Consider the following 23052-nt stretch of genomic DNA (forward strand, 5'->3'; position numbering starts at 1 on the left):
CCCTTTCCCACTCCCGCTGCTTGTGTTCCCTCTCTCGCTGTATCTCTCTCTGTCAAATAAATAAAAAATCTTTAAAAAAAAAAAAAAAAAAAAAAAAGAAGCTATGAGCTGAAATAAAATGAATTTCAAGTTGTAGTGGAAACAAGAAAAAAATAAGTGTGCGTTTTTGATGGTCACAGCCAATCTTTTCTGGGAATTCGTAAGACTGGTAGCACATATTCTAATGTTAAGACAATGTATGACTAGAGCAGGAATAAATAAAATACTCTATTTTTGCTTCTAGTCAGAATGGGATATTTATGAGCTCACGAGTTCAGGGTTTGTCACATATAGGCCTGTACCAAAATGGTTAAAAAAAAAAAAATCTCCAACTAATGGATTTCAATTTAATCATTTGAGATGATGCCAAGAAAGTAGCAGCCTTCTTAGGACTGCTTCCTAATAAAAGGTGAATTATGTTGCTTAAATCATTCGCTTTAGTTAATCATTTAAAATCTATCAGACAGAAATTTCGAGTGGTTTACATGTGCAGGTTCTGACAATCAGAAACATTTGTTCTGACTCATAAACATTTGTCGAAGTCAGTCTAGAAATCTGTCAACAATTACGTCAGAGTGTTACAGTAATTATAAATTATCCTAAGCATTCTAATGCAGCTTTAGGTTGGATAAAGAAACTTGACATAAACACACTGGATTTCAATTCCTCCCCATATACACTGTTAACTATTAATCAAATAGTTCTAAATTCTACCTGAAGATATCCAACTGAAACGACTTTGGAAAGTCTGTATAGTTTTTTATTTTTTTTTATTTTTTATTTTTTAATGATTTTATTTATTTATTTGACAGAGAGAGAGAGAGAGAGACAGCGAGAGAGGGAACACAAGCAGGGGGGAGTAGAAGAGGGAGAAGCAGACTTCCCGCAGAGCAGGGAGCCCGATGCGGGGCTCAATCCCAGGACCCTGGGATCATGACCTGAGCCGAAGGCAGACGCTTAACGACTGAGCCACCAAGGCGCCCCTAGAAAGTCTGTATAGTTCTTTAAAAAAAGCACCACGATCTGCCCGCTCTCCCAGCTGTGCCTCACACCATTTTGCTACTTGGCTCCCTGTCATCATTTGTTAATATTGACTCATATTCTCATATCCCATATCCTTCTCATATGCATACATGTGGTGTGTGTTTTTTTTTTAAAGGCCCTAGAAATAATGGGCTATGCTTTCCTTAAAATCATTCTAATTATTCTGTTTATTCCTTTTTTTAATTCATTTCCCCCCTCGATTTCAGTTGCTGAAAAAGTATGTGCATACAGGTATATGAATATATGAACCGTGTTGTGTATTAGTCTGAAAGGCTGTGGCAGGGGAGCCATAGAGAGTAAGAAGTTTAGGGAAGTTACATAAGCCTGGGGCAAGGTTTCTCAACCTCGACTACTGACATTTAGGGTGTACAATTCTTTGGTGCTGTTCTGCGCATTGTAGGGTGTTTGACAGCATCCCCGTCCCCTACTTACCAGATGTCAGCAGCGCTCCCACTCCCCCATCCCCTATATGGCAACCACCCAAGTCGCCAGACATGGCCAAATGTCCCCAGGGGTAGGAGGTAGTGGTAAACCCCTCCCAGTGGAGAACCACCCGTCTAGGGGTTTACAATTTATAAAGTGCTTTCACATCCACTTAGATTATTATCTTATCCTAAGCCTCATCAAAACCATGTAGGGACTAGCACCCCAAGTGTGCAGATGAAGAGGGGCATCTGGCTGGGTCAGTAGGTAGAGCATATGACTCCTGACCTCAGGCTCCTGAGTCTGGAGCCCCACACTGGGCATGGAGCTTACTTTAAAAAAAAAAAAAAAGGCAACCAATTTCCTACAGACTAGGAAATTGAGGCTCAGAGAGAGCCAGTAACTGTCCCAAGCCCATTTGGCTCTTCACTAGCCCACGCTGCTTCTCCAGCTAAAGGCCCTCAGCTTCCTCACTCTTAAGTTTATGAATTCATGGGGGTTATTCGACTGGGGTCTTCCAAGGCAACAATGGGCCATCACATCCACCAAAAGCAAACCCATTAACAGGTCACCCAATGAGAAACTCCATGAACAGACACAAATATAATTTCAAAGTTGGCAAAAAGCTTCAAAGATTTTCACCTTAAAGTGCTAACCTGCTAAATAACAAAACTAGACCTAATATACTCATTTGAAGATTATTCATAATCCTCAACTACAAGAACCAAATGGACTCCATAAAGAACTTAAAAAAATTTTTTTTAAGATTTTCTTTTTAAGTAACCTCTACAGCCAACATGGGGCTCAAACTTACAACCCCGAGATCAAGAGTCTCATGATCCACCAACTGAGTAGCCAAGCACCCCTAAATAATGTTTTTTTTTTAAACAGAAACTGTTCTTATGTGTTTATGTGCTTACATTATAAAACCAGCAAAGTTAATGATCCTCTCCACCTAGCATCACCATCACTCCCAAGAGATAATTTGGATTAAGTTTATCATTCCATTTATATAAATGGGATCACACATCATGCATGATTTTTTTTTTAAGATTTTATTTTTATTTGAGAGAGAGAGAATAAGAGACAGAGAGCACGAGAGGGAAGAGGGTCAGAGGGAGAAGCAGACCCCCTGCTGAGCAGGGAGCCCGATGCGGAACTGGATCCAGGGACTCCAGGATCATGACCTGAGCCGAAGGCAGTCGCTTAACCAACTGAGCCACCCAGGCGCCCCCATGCATGATGTTTTACAACTTGCTTTTCTCACTTTATAATTATCAAGGACACCATTCTGTAACAGTACATCTTTTTTTCTAAGATTTACTTATTATTTGAGAGAGAGAGAGTGTGTGCACGCGAGAGAGAACATGAGCAGGAGCAGAGGGAAAGAGAGAGAGAGGGAGAATCCCAAGCAGATTACCCACTGCATGCGGAGCCCTACAAGGGATTGATCCCATGACCGTGAGACCATGACCTAAGCTGAAATCAAGAGGCGGACACTTAACCAACTGAGCCACCCAGGCGCCCCGACAGCACATGTCTTTCAAAAGCTTTTTACTGAAATACAACATATAGGTAGGAAGCTGCACAATCAGGTGTACCACAGGATGTATTTTCAGACTAAAAACACCCAAGATACCAGCACCCAGAGTAAGGCACGGAAGATTACCAACATCCTCAGAAGCCTGTCTTGGGCTCCCTTATTCAAAGCTCTCCATCCGAGGGCAATCATATTCTGACTTCTGTAAGTATAGTTTTGCCTGTTTCTAAACTTCTATAAATGGAATCACACAGTGAGTATGTTAGTCTAACACTGTGAACAGTTGTAGGTCGTTCATTATCACTGCCAAAGAGTACTCCGTCACATCAGTGTACCACAATTTACTTATCCATTCTCTGCTAATGGGCATTTGGGTAGTTTCCAGTCGGGGCTATTCTGAACAGTGTTCTATGAACATTTCAGTGAGAGTCACCTGGTGAACACATGGGTGCGCGTCTGCTGGGTAGATACCTAGGCATGAAATTGTTGTGTCACAGGGTATATACCTATGGTTAGCTTTAGTAGATACTGCCAGTTTTCCAAAGTGGTTCACCGATTAATACTCCCATAGGCAGTCTGAGGCTTCTGGTTGCCTTTATCCTCACCAGCACGGGGTATTTTTCATCTTTCCGGTTTTAAATAACTCTTGGGGGTATAATTTCTGTAGAATAAACTGCAGCCACTTGCAGTGTTGACAAGCGTATATACCTGTGACACCACCACTCCAATCGTGAGACAGAACACGGCTGTCAGCTCTAGAACTTTCCTTATGTCCCTTTGCAGTCCACGCTTCCCTCCACCCTTTGCCCCAGGCAACCACTTCTCTACTTTGTCATTACAGATTGGTTTGCATTTTCTAGAATTTTACATACAAATGGCATCATATAAATGGAATACAGTAGGGGTGCCTGGCTGACTCCGTTGGTAGAGCACGCGACTCTTAATTTCAGGGTTGTGAGTTCAAGCCCCACATTGGGCGCTGAGCCTACTTTAAAAAAAAAAAAAAAACTTTTTTTAATGAAATACAGTATACACTCTTATATGTCTAGCTCGTTACTCAACATAATGATTGTGAAATGTATAGATATTGTTGTATGTATTAGTATTTGCTCCTTTTATTAATGAATAGCCCACTTTATGGACAGTCTGTATTTTGTTTATCCATTCACCTGTTGATGGACTTCGGGGTTCTTCCCAGTTTGGGGGCATTATGAGCAAAGCTGCTATGAATATTCATATATAAGACTTGATGTGAACAAATGTTTTCGTTTCTCTTGGGGGGTAAATACCTATGAGAATGACTAGATGGTATATTTATAAAAAACTACCGAACAGTTTTACAAATGGTTGTACTATTCTACAACCCCACCAACAGCTCCCCAGGACTCCAGCTGCTCCACATCCTAGTAGACTTTAGTGTGGTCAGTCTTTTTAACTATTTAATGGGTGTGGAGGGGTATTCGCATGATGACTGAATTTTGCATTTCCCTAATGACCAATGATACTGAACATCCTTTCATGTGCTTCTTTGCCATTAGTATAATTTCTTTTGTGAAGAATCTTATCAAACATTTTACCCAATTTTTTTTTTTTTTAAGATTTTATTTATCTGAGAGAGAGAACATGAGCAGGGAGAAGGGGTAGAAGGAGAGGGAGAAGCAGACTCCCCGCTGAGCAGGGAGCCAGACTCGGGTTCCATCCCAGGATATTGGGATCATGACCTGAGCTGAAGGCAAATGCTTAACCCACTGAGCCACCCAGGTGCCCTTACCCATTTTCTCAAATGGGTGGTTTGTCTTCTTATCATTAAATTTAAGAGTTCTTTATTTTTTTATAAGATTTTATTTATTTGAGAGAGAAAGAGAGAACATGCATGAGAGAGCACAAGGGGGTTGAGGGGTGGGGGGAAGGGCAGAAGCAGAGGAAGAATGAGACTCCCCGCTGAGCAGGGAGCCTGACGCAGGGCTTGATCCCAGGATCCTGGGATCACGACCTGAGCGCAAGGCAGATGCTCAACCGACTGAGCCACCCAGGTGCCCCAAGAGTTCCTTATTTATTATGGAACAAGTCCTTTGTCAGATATATGTACTGCAAATATTTTCTCCCATTCTGTGGCTTGCCTTTTTGTGCTTTTAACGGTGTCTTTCAAAGAGCAGAAGTTTTAGATTTTGATCAAACCCCGTGTATCAATTTTTTTCTTTGTGACTTTTGTTGTGACCTAAGAAATCTTTTCTGAACTCAAGGTCACAGAGATTTTTCTCCTATGTTTTCTTCTGGAGTTTTACAGTTTTAGCTTTTACATTTAGGTCTGTAATTCTTTTGAGTTAATTTTTATGCACGATAATGAAGCTCACTTTTTTTTCTCTATGTGGATACCCAGCTATTCTAGCACAATTTGTTGGAAAGATTTTCCATTCCCCGTTAAACTGCCTTGGCATCTTTGACTAACTATTGACTATTTCTGGACACCAATCTAGATGTGTCTCCCTTCTCCAATACCACTGTCTCATTTACTATAGCTTTACAGTAAGTCTTGATGTCAGGTAATGTTACTTTTCCAACTTTATTTTTCATTTTAAAAACTGCTCTGGTGACTTTGGATTGTTTACACTTGAATACAGATTTAAAAAGCAGCTTCTCGGGACGCCTGGGTGGCTCAGTTGGTTAAGCGTCTGCCTTCGGCTCAGGTCATGATCTCAGGGTCCTGGGATAGAGCCCCGCATCGGGCTTCCTGCTCGGCGGGAAGCCTGCTTCTCCCACTCCCCCTACTTGTGTTCCCTCTCTGTCTCTCTCTTGTCAGATTAATAAAATCTTAAAAAATAAAAATAAAAATAAAAAGCAGCTTCTCAATTTCTATAAATATCTCTGAGCATTATTTTTCTTGCTAGAAAAAGAGAGAGAATATAAACTTCCTCACTAAGTTGCTAGGAGGGTAAAAGGGGATAATATGTTAGTGTACCAAGTACGGTGGTGGCAGATACCAGGCATTCACTTAAAGTTAGCTTCCTCTCTCTTTCCCTCTCTTGGTCTTTAAGTAAACAAGATCCAATCTAGCAATGCCCTCACATTTTACTAGTGGGTCAATGGCCACAGTAAAAATATTACCACACCAAAAAGACTTTTATAAGTAAATATTTGTATTTTCACTTGGATTCAATACTGAAATGCACTTGCCAGAGAAAGCAATTCAGCATATTTGCTAATAAACTGTTTCAGGCCACATTTCAGGAAAGCATGAAACCACAGCCAGAACAAAAATTTAAATATGTTTGCAAGTTCCGTATCGTGCCTAATTACATTATTCTGTAATACTAACACAAAATTCTCCTCTAGCAAGATCACAATGTTCCATTATTCATATTGCTGCCGCAAATGGAAAGAGTATTTTTGGTCTCAGAAACTGTTTAGAAATACATATAACAAACAAAATATGGCTACTAATTCAACAATTAACGTACTAATTTGAAACCAGAAACCTATAAACAGCCAAAAACCTTTGAAGTATTTTAGTTTAGCCTAAGTGATATCACTCTATGAAATGGAGACAGATCAGTTTGCAAACTCAGGCTACCAAAAGGCAATTTTGGTGAGCCACCAATACTCTGTGGTAACCCACATTTATCAGATGAACTGAAATTTAAAGACAAACAATAATTTGCTTTCTTTTTCCATGACCTTATTCAATGGCCTCTTCTCGTATAGTATTTTTTTTTGACACGAAAATGGCCTTCACAATTAATTTAACTACCCTTGATTGATTATTGGATGAATACACAAAATCTGCTGGTTAATTCTAAGGCAGGTCACCTGCTAAGTCATTTACTGTCCTACTTTCTTAACAAGGAAGAAACAAGGCAAACCCTTTCTTTTCATGAAAATGAACGCATGGCAAAGCAATTTCATCTCGGTTGAATGAGCTGCATATATCCAGTGACCTATCCCAAGACGTACCAGAAATTAATAAACTGCAAAACGTTCCTTGGGCTCCCCTCCTGCCTCTCCTGTTTGTCAAGGGCAACACCATTCTCCACTCATATCGATGTGGCATCATCCCCACTCCTCCCGCTTGTGAGCATTTCAAGTTCCGTAAGTAGGACCGCTGCACAGCGCCACGACGTATCTCTCCATTCCACTCCTCTGTCCCCATCTTAGTTTTGGTTTCCTCTAATCAGATCACCTCATCTTCAGCATGAATTTGCAGTCACACACTATCAATCTCCCTGCCTCCATCTTGGTCCTTTCTAATTCATTCTCCTCGTGCTAATTCAGTGATCTTTCTGAAGTCAGAAATCCAACCATGTCACTCTTCACCTTCACATCCCATGGTTTTTCTCAATGCTACCCAAAGAGTTGCCACACAACCCAGCAATTCCACCCCTAGATACATACATACCCAAGAGAAATGAAAACAGGCCTCCACATAAAAACTTGTATATTTGATCACAGCAGCATTATTTGTAATAGCCAAAAAGTACAAACAACTGGGTGCCTGGGTGACTCAGTTGGCTACGCATCTGCCTTCGGCTCAGGTCATGATCCTAGGGTCCTGGGATCTGCCCTACCCCCCCCCCCCCCCCCCCGCTCATGCTCTCTCTCACAAAAATAAATATATTTTTTTAAGATTTTATTTATTTATCTGACAGAGAGAGACACAGCGAGAGAGCGAACACAAGCAGGGGAAGGGGCAGAGGGAGAAGCAGGCTTCCCGCAGAGCAGGGAGCCCGATGCAGGGCTCGATCCCAGGACCCTGGGATCATGACCTTAGCCGAAGGCAGACGCTTAACAACTGAGCCACCCAGGTGCCCCAAAATAAATAAAATCTTAAAAAAAAAAAAAAACACTACAAACAACCTAAATGTCCATCAACTAGTAAATGGATAAACAAAATGTGGTATATCCATATCATAGTATTCTACGGTAACAGAATAAATGGTATTAATACTAATAGTATTAATATAAATCATTAATATAAATAGCATTAAAAACTAATAAATAGTATTCTATTTGTTAATACATGTCAATACTACCCAAAACAATCTACAAATTCAGTGCAATCCTTACCAAAATCCCACGATAGGGGGCCTGGGTGGCTCAGTTGGTTAGGTGTCCGACTCTTGGTTTCAGCTCAGGTCATGATCTCAGCATCATAGGATCAAATCCAGCATTGGGCTCCCTAGGTCTACTTGGAATTCTCTCTCTCCCTCTCCCTCTGCCTCTCCCCTTGCTCTCTCTCTCTCTCTCAAATAAATAAATGAAACATGTATCTGATAAGGGGTTAATATCCAGAATATAGAGAGAACTCCTAAAACACAACAATAAACCAAGTCAAAAATGGACAAAGGACTTGAACAGACATTTCTCCAAAGAAGATATACAAATCGCCAGTGAGCACATGAAAAGATGTTCAACATCACTAATCATTAGGGAAATGCAAATCGAAACTACAATGAGATACTAGCTTATACCCATTAGGATGGCTACTATCAAAAAAAGGCATGAAGGAAGTAACAATTGTTGGTGAGGACTCTGGTGCACTCCAGGTGGGAATGTAAAATGGTCCAGCTGCTGCGGAAAACAGTGTGGCAGAGCCTCAAAACGTTAAAAGTAGATTTACAATATGATCCAACAATGCCACTTCTGGGTATGTATCCAAAAGAACTGGAGGCAAGGTCTCCAAAAGACCGGTGTCTACCCATGTTCATAGCAGCATTATTCACAGTAGTGTCCATCCACCCACAGGTGAATGAATAAGCAAAATGTGTTACAAACACACATACACACACAATGGAATCTTACTCAGATTTAAAAAGGAGGAAATTCTGATATATGCTACACACTTATGAACCTTGAGGGCATTACCCAAAGTGAAATAAGTCCGTTTCAAAAAGACAAGGACTGTAGGATTCTACTTCCAGGAGGTACTTAGAGAAGTCAAAATCAGAGAGACAGAAAGTAGATCAGAGGTTGCCAGTGGCTGGGGGAGGGCAGGGGGCCAGGAATGGGAAGTTAGTGTTAAATGGGTACAGAGTTTCAGTTTTACAAGTTCAGATGGTAAATTCTGTTATGTGTATTTTATCACAAAAAAAACTGGGGAAAAAAGGGGGAAATACCCCATAAGGCTATAAGGCTTAAATGTGATAATGTATATAAAATGGAAAATGCCAGTATCTGGGAACACACACTAAGTGCTCGATAAATGGCAGCCACTATCAGCATTCCCTGCAGAAGCCAAAGCCTCTCTGTCCTCTGGGACCCCACCTGGACAGTTTCCAAGGCCTAGAATGCAGTCCTCTACCTGGTCCACCTACTAAATGCCTACATATTCTCCAAGGTGGAACTCCAATGTCACCACCTTCTTTGCACATTCCTCCAGAAGGTAAGCCCCTCCAGGGTAAGGCTGGTGCCGATTATCTGTACACTGCACCCCCCAGACTTTCCACAATGCCTGGCATTAAATTTGGGGGGGGGGGAGCATACATTAATGATTACTATTACATATATAAACTGGAATACTGATTATCCGGCTTCCATACTACCCACAGCAGCAAGATAAAAGCAAATGTGGTAATTATTTTAACTTATGACTGCTATCTTTCATTCACATGCCTACAGCTAATATTTATCAAGTATAGGTAATATCCTAATTGCTCTATAGAGACTATCTCATTTTATCCTTACTTGTAACAACCCCCTGAGGAATATACTACCATTCTATAAATGAGGAAACTGAGGCACGAGAGGTGCTTCTTTCTTTCTTCCTTTCTTTTTCATTCATTCATTCATTCATTCAAGTAAACTCTACGCCCCACGTGGGGCTCAAACTCAGGACCCCGAGATGAAGAGTCGCACACTCTACCAACTGAGCCAGGGAAAAGAAAAGGAAAGGACCGTGAACGTCCCAGAGTCCACTGAATGGATCACACTCTAGGGCGGCTTCCCAATGCTCACACCTTGCACTTTTCCTTGTTACCAAGAAAATGAAAAACCCTGCTGTGCTGAATATACCTGGCTTGCAGAGACAGCCTTTTTCAGGACAGCCTTTTCCACAGCCTTGGGCAAACCCTGCCCCAACCATGACATCTCCTTCCCCTCTTTTGGATCTTCTGGCCAATTCACAAGTTAGTAAGACCAGATATTCTGGACTCTGGCCTCCCAGTGGGAGCGAAATGCAGGGGAAAGGGACACAGTCCATTGTACAACTTTTCAAGTCACTTAGGGATCCCAGGACCTCTGTATGAATCCAGGAAGTACTGGGATCAGATTTTCCTCCAAGCCTCCTCGGGCAAATCTGCAACCCTGAGGCCCTGGCCAATGTCACACAGACATTGACTTGGTCATGAGGTCACAGCCGGCCAGCATGGACATCCAGCGTTCAAGAGGGAGTTATAACAAGGCTCTGAGGACAATGGCAGTGCTTCCATGACCCACACTTGCAGGGCTTAGAAATTCTCAAATCACAGGGAAGCACCTCCCGAAGTCTCATAGTGGGTTTTTCTCATCTCCTGGAATCTTATTTTCCAGGGAAACAGAAAACAGATATAACCGCCCATCCAGTCCAGAGTGACAAGCACAAGCTGAGGGCACCAGCTCTGTCCCAGAGCTTTTAAGCCCTCTATTTTGGCAAGATACCTTGCCTTCTATTCTCATTAACAAGAGGGTGTAATTTATTCCTGTGGGTACACACAAGACAAATTACTCCGTATGTACAAGGAAAATGAACGGCACAGTCCGTGAACTGAGTGCAGAAAGAAAACCAGGGCATTCAATAAATCTGATAAAACTTAAAAATACACCCATAAAATTAGCAAAAAACCATTAATGACGCATTCACATAAAAACTAACGGAACATGCCATTCGTAAAATGTAACATTCTTCACTCCTTTTTAATTTCCTGCAATAAGGCTTTGGCACTACCACTTAACCAACATCACCCTCTACTTGTTTAAATACAAAAGTGCTCTCTGGTTCATGTTTCTTAGCCGATTACTCCCAAACATTCCTAATGCTACTTTATTATGAAGATCTACTGACAATAACTTACATCCCCAGATGAAATAAAAAGTTGGTACAAGCCCCAAGATTACAGGGACACATGATCAAACATGTGAACTGGCAGAAATTCACATGAAATCTACCTGACTTGACTTTTTAATTTAAATGCTAGTTCATTCGGTTAATAAATACACACTGAAGAGCAAATACGGGCAGAGAATGTAGTCTGCAAAATTCTCAGCAATACATGTCATTCATTTAACAGCAATTATGGTATGCCGCCTCTATGCCAGGGGTTAGGGGATCAACAGTGAACAAAAAAGGTCTCTGGGTCTCATGAGTTCACATTCTAGTGAGGGCAGACAATCAAGTAAAGAAACTGCAGGGCGCCTGGGTGGCTCAGATGGTTAAGCGTCTGCCTTCGGCTCAGGTCATGATCCTGGGGTGCTGGGATCGAGTCCCGCATCGGGCTCCCTGCTCAGCAGGGAGCCTGTTTCTCCCTCTGCCTCTGCCTCTCTCTCTCTCAGACTCTTATGAATGAATAAATAAATAAATAAATAATCTAAAAAAAAGAAAGAAATCACAAATTTCAGAGGGTGCCATGTGCTATTAAAAATTAGTGATGTGGGGCGCCTGGGTGGCTCAGTCGTTAAGTGTCTGCCTTCAGCTCAGGTCATGATCCCAGGGTCCTGGGATCGAGCCCCGCATCAGGCTCCCTGCTCCACGGGAAGCCTGCTTCTCCCTCTTCCACTCCCCCTGCTTGTGTTCCCTCTCTCGCTTATCTCTCTCTGTCAATAAATAAAATCTTAAAAAAAAAACATTAGTGATGTGATGGAGAATAAACAGAACACCTAGGAACTTATTCAATGCTAACAAGTTTATTTTAAAAAAAGATACATTAAGCTCAAACTTTATGGAGGAACTAGGCAATGCATATGAGTAGCAGGAATAAGAACACAGGCCAAAGAGAAGGGTAAAAGTGTGACGGGGGAAAGGAAAGGAAAGGCACAGGAGCTGAAAGAGAGAAACAGATGTGTAAGAACAATGGCCTATTGTGTCTATTACAGGGAGGCATGTGTTTTGTTTTGTTTTGTTTTGTTTGATTCATGGGCTCGATATATTAGGTCAAACCGTATTAGAAACCACCTATCCTACCATGCTCCTATTACACACAAAATAAATAGATATTTTAAAACCAAAATTAATGAGGGAAATACAAATGCTTTTCTTATGACAGTGAAGGGCAGGGAAAAAGTACTTATGAATAAATGTAGTTCTTTCTACAGGATAAAACCACAGAATTTTCTGTTTAGACATTGCTCAAGCTTCAGAGCAAGCAAGAGATCCGTGAACAGCAGTTTTTTTAAAGAACTACTGTCTGAGTACAAGCTTATATGCTCTTTAACTCGGCTGTACTACATCTAGGTTAAACATGAGCAATGAAAATAGTCATTTTTCAGCAAACCATTGTGAAAAGAACAAAAACCCTTCAGGTTTGGGGCGCCTGGGTGGCTCAGTTGGTTAAGCGCCTGCCTTCGGCTCAGGTCATGATCCCAGGGTCCTGGAATCGAGCCCCGCGTCGGGCTCCCTGCTTGGCGGGAAGCCTGCTTCTCCCTCTCCCACTCCCCCTGCTAGTGTTCCCTCTCTCTCTGTCTCTGTCAAATAAATAAATAAAATCTTAAAAAAAAAAAAAAAAGAACCTTCAGGTTTAAGGCAGCCAACCACAGAGAAGCGCTCACAAAGGGAGCTGTCCATCCACCTTGGCTTCCCTTCAGTCTCTGTCAAGCCAGAGCATGAAATTACCAATACAGAGCTGAAAGCCTGCATTGGCCCCTCTTCCCCGCCTACATCTCCTACAAAACCTCTATCTTCTGGCGGGCGGCCACTCTGAGTCTCCACCTCCATTCTCAAAGACCAGGCAGCAAGCAGCCCAGGAGGTTTGAAGAGTCCCATAACCTCACTGCCAATACGCTCACTACAGAGTGTGCTCCCCTTCACCGTCTCAAAGACCTCTAAGACTACAGGCTCCCCGAGTAACTCTTCTATGCTTCAGTGCTCTTATGCCCTTCTCTAAGTCCATTACTAAAGGGACAACGCCCTCCAAATCTGAACTCAGCTTGTCCCACAAAATTAAAACTCCCTACTCAACTTCATTATCACTCTCAAACCATTCAATCATGTAAGCAGAAGAGCAACCAAAATCATGATCACTGTTCTCATTGGTCTTCCTCCTGCCATCCCCCATGATCAGTTTCTAGTCTTTCCCTACTTCGTGTAAATGAGGTGCACATACCCCCCTCCAGTTTTATGTCCAAGTTCCCTTCACTGAATCACCCCTTAACCACATTCTAACCTTGGAGTCATCTTTGTAAGAAACGGAATGATGCAAAGTTAACCAGATGGAGAGAAAGATGAAGAAAATAGCATTTATTGAGTTCCTATTATGAACTTGGCACTGTTCTAGCCTAGGAGGTGGGAATTACTATCTCCATTTGATAAATGGGGCCCAAAGTTGGATGTTTCTCAAATACACCCATTCGTCTCTGGTCTAACAGAGCAGGCTTTCATCACTTCACATTCACAGCACCACTGGCCTTCTCGACTCCTGACCTGTTCTGTATAAAACACTGCCAGAACAACCATACCAAAATTCCATTTATATCACATCAATTCCCTGTTGAGGGAAGTGAAATGCCTTCTGCTTCTCTATCTGCCCACGGACTGGCCCACAATTCAATAAATATCTGTTGCTTAAAACCATGCCATGAGGGGCGTCTGGGTGGCTCAGTCGTTAAGCGTCTGCCTTGGGCTCGGGTCATGTCCTGGGATCAAGCCCCACATCGGGCTCCCTGCTCGGCAGGAAGCCTGCTTCTCCCTCTCCCACTCCCCCTGCTTGTGTTCCCTCTCTCGCTGTGTCTCTCTCTGTCAAATAAATAAAATATTAAAAAAAAAAAAAAATCCCATGATTCCCCACCAGCTCAGACCTAATGAGCCCGAGAAGCAGAAAGTGATAGGTGTTTAGGACAGCCATGTTGAATACGCACCATGAATCTGAAAAAGCCAAAGGCAACTCAAGAGCCATTAAGATAAAGTGGAATTTCTCTAAGACATTTTACAATTCTGACCCCACCCAAACCAGCCTTCTTCAGGGAGTAAGGGCACTGGATTTAGAATGCCTGGGTTCTTTTTTTTTTTTTAAAGATTTATTTATTTATTTATTTGAGACAGAGAGAATGAGAGAGAGAGAGCACATGAGAGGGGGGAGGGTCAGAGGCAGAAGCAGGCTCCCTGCCGAGCAGGGAGCCCGATGCGGGACTCGATCCCGGGACTCCAGGATCATGACCTGAGCCGAAGGCAGTCGCTCAACCAACTGAGCCACCCAGGCGCCCTAGAATGCCTGGGTTCTAACCCCTGCTCCTCCATGTCTAGCTTCTTAACCTCTCCATGCTTCAATCTCCTGCCCTACAAAAGTTCAGCTGGGCCTCTGTTCCAGTCTTCCCACCCTCCCTGACTATCCAAGTCCAAGTCATTCCCCAAAGGTCAGATGAAGGCCCATTTTCCTTGCAAACTCTCACTGGATGGCCTCAGCCCATCACCACACTGACTGGATTTATAACAGCTCTACAAGAGAAGGAGCCTGAATCACTCACTTCAACTTTTATCTGTAATCATGTATCGCTGTGCCTCATTTAATTATTTCCCCTGTGTATACCCCTCCCCTACCAATGTCCCACTCACAAATGACAGCCACGCTACTCCCTCAGGTGATCCTCAGTGGCACAGTATTAATATCAACAATTATTATGACCACCATTTGCTGACTATGTAAGTGCCAAGCACTGTGCTCAGTTTCCTATGTATTTTACTATCCTTCAATCTTCCTAATCCTTTTAGGTAAATCTGTCTTTCTATCCCCATTTCACAGTGACGGAAGAGAGCCTACCCAAAGCTACAAAGCTAGTGAGGACAGGGGTGAAGAGCAAGAGTGATGACTTCAAACTCAGCCGTCTGCCTCCCACTCTTAACTACTGCCATCGTGTTGCTTAGTACTTACTAATACCGACATGTTCAATCTTCTCTCCTAAATGTGAGCTGTTTACAATAAGAAAAACTGTATTCCTTGGCTCATTTACAGAATAACCCATTCTTAATAAGTGATTCATACCCAAGCCTTTACTTAAACTAACTCGTAATCCTAACAACTCTGTGAGATAATAATTACTATTGTCAATTTACAAATGAGGAAACGGAGGAAGGGGTTCAACAACTTGCCCCAAATCACACAGCTGGTAAATGAATTCAAGGGTGAAGGGACAGCTGTGATCAAGTAAGTACTCCTCTTATTAACTCCTTCTCAACAATTTTTATTAAGCACAAGAAAACCGAGACAGGGCTTGGGGATACAGCAGTGTCACCAGAACTCTGCTCTCATGGTGCTTACAATCTTCATTCTTTTCCAACACCCGTCATTCAATGGGCACAATCCTAAATCCTCTTAAATACTCATTTTCCATACAAAAATATCAAATTTGGTAAGAATTAGTATCAAAGGGGCGCCTGGGTGGCTCAGTTGGTTAAGCAGCTGCCTTCGGCTCAGGTCGTGGTCCCGGGGTCTTGGGATCGAGCCCCGCATCGGGCTCCCTGCTCGGTGGGAAGCCTGCTTCTCCCTCTCCCTCTGTCTGCCGCTCTGCCTACTTATGCTCTCTATCTCTGTTAAATAAATTTAAAAAAAAAAAATCTTAAAAAAAAAAAAGAATTAGTATCAAAGAAAAAGCATGGGACTCGAAGCCAAAAACCTGAGTTATATTTCCAACTTTGCCATTTATGAGCAACTTTGTCACTTACTCGACCCTGGACAAATCCGTTCACCTGACTCTCAATTTCACGACCTGTATGAGATAATGTATTGAGTTGCACACCTAGCACAGTGCCTGGCACTTGGTATACGCTCAATAAATGAGCTTCCATCTTTCCCCTCCCCTCCGGGCAGGGACTTCATAATCTGTGTCGTCACTGAGCACGTGCTAAAAGGCTCCGCGGAGTTACACCAAGGACCAGAAAGTCTCCAGTCTCTTACTTCTCAGGGCAATTCTCATTCCAGATCACTAGGTCTCCAATTTCAGGCGGCGGACTACTCTGATGCCAATAAATCGGGTTACGACTCGGGGATGACAGAGACGCTCGTTAGAGCCTGGCAGTGTCTACATGACCTTCTTTAGAAGGCACTCGTTTCAGCTGGCGAGCACTGTGACCCCTGACCGGGCTCCACGCCCCCTGCGGGCAATGTGGCACCGGGGAAGAGAATGACCAGCCTCTGGCACGAGGTTGTGCCCTGCAGACCGCTTTCTACTCGAGGAGCTCCGCACCTCTCCTGCCACCTGCCAGCCCACCCCCCCCCCCCCGCCCCGGAACTGCGACTCCTCCCCTCCCACCTCGCGCAGGGGCCCAGGCTCCGCCGGCCCCGTGCCCCCGCCCCCGCCGCCGCCGCCCAAGTGACCTCCCGCCCGGTTCGGGCAGCTCGCCCTGGCCCGAGGGGCTGGATCAGGGCGGTCGGCCTGACCTCCCCCGGAGCCTCCCTTCCGCCCGCCTGGCCAGCGGGGTCTGGGGCCGGCCGCTCGGCTCCCGCCGGGGCCTGCCAGGGGCGAGAAGCCCCTTACCTATCTTCACGACCGCATCCGCCATGCACCGGTCCCACTTCCTGCCGAGCTCTGAATCCGACATGTTCCCCACCCGCAGCTCCCGCTTTTCTTAAGGTCGGGCCCCCCGCTCCGACTCCAGGCAAGTCTCGCGAGAGCCGGCCGCGGGTTCCAGGCCCGGAAGGCCGGCCCTGGCCTGCCAGATATCGCGAGATGATCTGAATGCTTCCGCCCTTTCCGTTTTTTGTTTTTTTTCTTTTCCAGTTGGTCGTCGGGGTGACGGGTTGCCTGAAGGCCCGAGGTGACCCTGACCTTGGAGCCACGCCTACCTGAGTGCTGCGAGGCTGACAGGCTTCCCGGGCGGCACCCAGAACCCTGTCGGGAAGGCCCTGCCTCCGCACCGGCTCCCGACGTTGGCCCTGGAAATTCCCAGGGCAAGTGAGGGCACAGCTCTTGATTCATTCATTCACGTACTCACTTCACTGTTTCTCCTCCCTCATTCACTCCCGCCTGCACCACTACCACGGAAACTGCTCTGGCAAAGGTCACCTAGGCCAGATCAAAGGGATGCTTTGGAACCTCTACATAGCGCGGGACACAACTAGGTCCTCCTTCCTGGTCCTCCTTGTCTCCTCCTCCTCTTTATTCATCCGACTCCCGGGACACAGCCTTTCCTAGTTCTGCTCCCGACTCTCATCCTTCCAGGGTTGCTTTTTCTCTGCCAGCTACTTAAAGATTGTGGGTTCCAAGGAGTCCACCAATCCCCTTTTCCCTCTACATACTCTCCCTGAGTAATTGCAACCACTTTCAACTTCTATCTCCAGATCAAACGTCTGCCTCAAGCCTCCTGTTCATAATTCAGCCTCCTTAGTGGTGGCGTTGATTTTAGCCTTCCTTCCCCATTTGCATCCCCCATTCTACCAACAGATACAAATTTGACCATATTAATCCTGATTAGAAGCTGTCAATGAGGGGCGCCTGGGTGGCTCAGTCTAACGGTTAGGCGGCTGCCTTTGGCTCGGGTCATGATCCTGGGGTCTTGGGATCGGGCCCCACCTCTGGCTCGGCGGAGAGCCTGCTTCTCCCTCCCCCTCTGCCTGCCACTCTGCCTACTTGTGTTCTCTCTCTCTCTCTCTGTCAAATGAATAAATAAAATCTTAAAAAAAAAAAAAAAAAAAGAAGCTGTCAATGACTTCCATCCACTTGTGGAATATATATCCAAGACTTCATTCTAGGAAGCCTACACTAATATACCTTAGAGCCCCCCTTCATCCACTAATAGAGGGCAGAGCCCCCTCTATCTTCTTATTGTCCAAGTAGCTTGGGTACCCCATAGAATTCTCTACATTCTATTAGAACATCTCTCTTTTTTTTAAGATTTTTTATTTATTTATTTATTTATTTATTTGACAGAGAGAGACACGGCGAGAGAGGGAACAGAAGCAGGGGGAGTGGGAGAGGGAGAAGCAGGCTTCCCGCAGAGCAGGGAGCCTGATGCGGGGCTCGATCCCAGGACCCTGAGATCATGACCTGAGCCGAATGCAGGCGCTTAACGACTGAGCCACCCAGGTGCCCCTAGAACATCTCTTTATAGATGTTTGTATCTGCCAGTAAAACTAGAAGCTCATTATGGGCCTGAGCTGCCCCTTCTTCATCTGCACACTCCCTGTTCAGAGTGCAATGCCTTGGACAGTAAGATCTTCTATGAAGTGCTTGTTGAACTGAATTGAATTCATTCACCCATTAATTTATTCATTTATTCTTGGCAACTTTAACAGTAGAACTGCTATACCGGTCCTTGCCATGACAGAGCCCCTTCCTTCAGGAAGGCTTCCTTCCATGACCACCCTTCTTCTAGTTCTCATCTGAGCTACATATCAGATTGTATTGTAATTCTTTGTGTATCTCTTGGATGTGACTGGGAGCTCTTTGAGAACGAGGACTGTGCCATTTTTGTGTCCCCAGTGACTAGCAGAGAGCCTGGTATATATTGGATTCTCAATAAATGCTTTTTGAATGGATGTAAGAATGAATGAATGTATAAATGAATGATTGATTGAATGAATTAGAGAAAAAAATTCTCTCAGGGCACCTGGCTGGCTCAGTCAGTAAAGCCTGGGACTCTTGATCTCAGGGTCATGAGTTCAAGCCCCGTGCTGGGTGTGGAGCCGACTTAAAAAAAAAACTAAAACTAAAACCACTGTTCTAGAGGTAGAGCATTTGTGTGAGAAAAAAAAAACAAAACTAACTTCACTAAATACCTATGATGTGTCACAAATAGCACCAGGCATCTCATATAATTCCATTTATCCTCACAGCAGGTTGAAATTAGTATCTTCACTTTCACAAATTTGGAAACCGAGTCTCTGAGAAGTTGTATGGAAGATGCACAAGGCTCTGCATTGTGTAGATTTAGAAACTGACAGAGGCATTTTTATTGGATTCAAGAGAGTTGTAAACTTTTGCAGAAGGCAGAGAGCAACTTACAAAAGCAATCAGAGGCAGATGGTATAGCATGAATTCTGGAGCCAGGCTGTCTGGGTTTAGATCCCAGCTTTGCCATTTCCTAGCCTTGTATCTATTTTTCTCTCTTTCTGTGGTTCCTTTCCCAACACAAGGTTTTGTTCACTGCTGTATCCCCACTGCTAGAAAGTATTGGTATGAACTCATGGTATTTAATAGAGATAAATATAAATATATGCGTATGTATTTCCTGATCCTATCTGAGGAGAGGGTCTAAAACAATGACACCGGGCACCTAGGGGCTCAGTTGGTTAAGTGTCCAACTCTTGATCTCAGTCCAGGTCTTGATCTCAGGGTTCTGAGTTCAAGCCCCATGTTGGGCTCCACACTGGGTGTGGAACCTATAAATAAATAAATAAATAAATAAATAAATAAATAAATAAACAAACAAACAAACAAACAAACAAACAAACAAACAAATAAAAGCAACTACACATCAGTAGCAATAAGCAAGCCTGGCTCTTGGCTTCTAAATACCAGGACTCCTTAGAAACATGACCAAGACTCCAGGGCTGGAGCAGTAAAAATACAAGATGAATGTGTTCTTTTTTTTTTTTTTATAGATTTTATTTATTTATTTGACAGAGAGAGACACGGCGAAAGAGGGAACACAAGCAGGGGGAGTGGGAGAGGGAGAAGCAGGCCTCCCACCGAGCAGGGAGCCTGATGCGGGGCTCGATTCCAGGACCCTGGGACCATGACCTGAGCCGAAGGCAGACGCTTAACGACTGAGCCACCCAGGCGCCCCAAGACGAATGTGTTCTTGTGTCACAAACACAAAGTAAGGAAGTCTTCAAAGGTTAACAATGTCATGTCAAAATGTATAACTCCAAACTGCCTAAAGTAGTGCTTGGTTCCTAATTGGAACTCTTTGTGTAAGTCACTGTTATCACGGCTGGGACTTCTTCCAACTGTATGGAACAAGTTTCACAAAAATGAAGTTTGCACTTCAAATGGGTAAAGACAGAATCTTGTAATAAAGCAATTTCACAGCAAGAGAGCTAGCATCTTTTTACACTGAATAGAAGAAAAATGAAAGAGTGAAAACTGTCACTTAAGTAGTCTAGATGTCCCCCTCAACCGGTTACTCAGCTAAACATAAGCTCTTTGTTTAGTTTACTAGGTTGTAAATCCAGCTTCATTAACAACACAGATTAGAATATTTTATAGCACAGCACCTGCATAAATAAAGGTCTTTTAGATTCCAGGAGGGTTTTTTTTTTTTTTCAATTTCCCTTCAATTAAAAGTGAATTCCTTTCTTAAAAGGAGATATACATTTTTTTGTTTCATATCTCCTTTCCCCAGAGGGTCTTAGCTGGTTTCACCCCTTTAGCAGTGTGTCTAGAGTCAAACAGCTACTAAGTAGCTTCTTTGTCTGGTTCTAAAGCCCAGGTGCTCCTCCCCCCATATTTTACATGTGTATATGTGAAATGTAACAAGCCTACAGAAAAGTGCTAAAAGTCTAAGTACAGCATAACAAATAAATTGTTATGAAATGAGCATTACTAGCGTCTCAGAAGCCCACACCTGAGTGAGTCCTTTGCCCAATCACATCCTTTCCCTCCCTGCAAGTATAACCACTATCCTGAGCTTCATGTTACTCATTTCCTTGCTTTTCTTTAAGCATTGTTACCTGATCACACATCCTTAAATAATATGGTTTAATTTTGCCTAGTTTTGGGGAATCGGAGGGGTAGATGAACCATGAGAGACGATGGACTCTGAAAAACAAACTGAGAGTTCTAGAGGGGAGGGGGGTGGGAGGATGGGTTAGCCTGGTGGTGGGTATTGAGGAGGGCACATTCTGCATGGAGCACTGGGTGTTATGCACAAACAATGAATCATGGAACACTTCATCTAAAACTAATGATGTAATGTATGGGGATTAACATAAGAATAAAAAAAAAATTTGCCTAGTTTTGAACTTTATATAAATGGAATCGTACAGTTTCTATTTATGGTATTTGGCTTCTTTTGTTCATTATTATGCTTTAAGAGTCACTCGCGTTGTATGTATAATTCATCCTGGTTTCATTGCTATACAGTACTCCATTATATTCTACCCATAATGTGTTTACTTATTCTACTGTCCATGGATATTTGAGTTGTTTCCATTTGGGGATTATTACCAACAAGGCTTCTCATTCTTTTACACGTATCCTGATGCACGTTGGCATACATTTTTATAGCATATGTAACCAAAAATGGCAATAGGACATGCTCACCTTCAGCTTCACTAGATACTGACAACTTTATCCTAAAGTGATTGTACCAGTTTACATCCTCACCAGCAGTGTTCATACATTTTTGTTACTCCACATCCTCCCCAACAGTTGATTTTTAATTACACTCTAAAATTGTTGCCAATCTGATCGATGTGTCATGGCATCTCATTAAGATAATCCTCGCTTCTTCAAGTGTTTATACTACTCAATCATATGTTCTGAATCCATTATACAGCAGGAGTAGGGGATTCAAATGGAACCTCAGCATGTGACCTTATTTGGAAAGAGGGTCATGGCAGATGGTATTAGTTAAGATTAGATCATACTGGAATAAGCGGAACCCTAAATCCAAAATGACTGGTGTCCTTATAAGAGGAGAAGAAATACGGAGGCAGGCAGATGCAGGGGAAGGTGGCTGGGGGATAATGAAGGCAGAGGCCAGAGATACGTGGTGACAAGCCAAGGGATGCCAAGGACTCCTGGCGAGCACCAGAAACTAGGAGAGAAGCATGGAACACATTCTCCCTCTGAGCCTCCAAGAAGAAACCAACCCTGCAGACACCTTGATTTTGGACTTCTAGCAGCCTCCAGCACTGAGAATAACACTCTGTTGCTTTAAGCCACCCAGGCTGGGGTACTTTGTTCCAGCAACCCTGGGAAAGCCAGCTAACAGGGAACACGCCAGAGCGGAAATCCTGAGCTGGATCTCAGTTTACACTACCACGGATTGGTGGTTGTGAACATGCATGTAGCAGCTCCCATCAAATGGGGCCCCACATCAGCTCTCCAGATTCTCCTGCTTGCTTCTTCCCCTTCTACTGTGCACATGATGCTAGCAATGGCTCCCGCTGTTACTAAGTCCAACGTGTTCAACTGTCCATGTCCCCCTTTGAGTGTACCCCGTGTTTCCTGCCGGGACCCTGACTTCTTTTTTTTTTTTTTTTAAGATTTTATTTTTATTTATTTGAGAGAGAGAATGAGAGAGCACATGAGAGGGGGGAGGGTCAGAGGGAGAAGCAGACTCCCTGCCGAGCAGGGAGCCCGATGCGGGACTCGATTCAGGGACTCCAGGATCATGACCTGAGCCGAAGGCAGTCGCTTAACCAACTGAGCCACCCAGGCGCCCGACCCTGACTTCTAAACCCATGACAGATCCTCGCTCTGCCCCTGTTCTCTATGGCCTACCACCCTCTTTGTTTCCTTCCTAGTGCATATCAAAAATCGCAATCACGTTCTCAGTTTATTTACTCCTCTCCTCTCCTCCCCACCCCTCCCCTGCCCTGTTTCTCCCGTCAGACCTCAAGTTCCACGAAAGCAGGGACTTCACGTGTCTGACTGTCATTATATCCCTAATGCTTCACACAGTGTCTGAGAATATTGAAGGCATTTAACTAATATTTCTTGAAAGAATGAATGAGGAGCAGGAACGACGGGTTGTTGTTGTTGTTGTTTTTCTTCATTTTTACATCTCTAGCAGTGGCCGCGCCAGGTACTAAGTGCTGCTCAGTTGATATTCTATGTTCTCACCTGGCCCTGCCTTGGAGGCCAGAGGCCAGGGTGGGACACAGCTCAGGAGTAAAACCAGAGCCAACTTGAGTGTAGCTCAGGGGTCAGTTACGTGTTTGAAT

The 23052-nt window shown here is 43.8% G+C and overlaps 1 protein-coding gene across 1 annotated transcript in view; it reads right to left on the reverse strand.

Moving 5' to 3' along the window:
• MICOS10 (mitochondrial contact site and cristae organizing system subunit 10) overlaps positions 1 to 16885 on the reverse strand; it is a 32370-nt gene extending 15485 nt beyond the window's left edge. Inside the window, exon 1 of the mRNA XM_045898554.3 lies at positions 16697 to 16885. Within this exon, the coding sequence (XP_045754510.1) occupies positions 16697 to 16760 (64 nt within the window). The 5' untranslated portion in view covers positions 16761 to 16885. The remainder of the gene's footprint in view (positions 1 to 16696) is intronic.
• Between the last annotated feature and the right edge of the window lie 6167 nt (positions 16886 to 23052).

Source organism: Mirounga angustirostris, unplaced genomic scaffold (genome assembly GCF_029215605.1).
Source record: "Mirounga angustirostris isolate CCGP_5_RB_7025 unplaced genomic scaffold, mMirAng1.0.hap1 SCAF_4, whole genome shotgun sequence".
NCBI lineage: Eukaryota > Metazoa > Chordata > Mammalia > Carnivora > Phocidae > Mirounga > Mirounga angustirostris.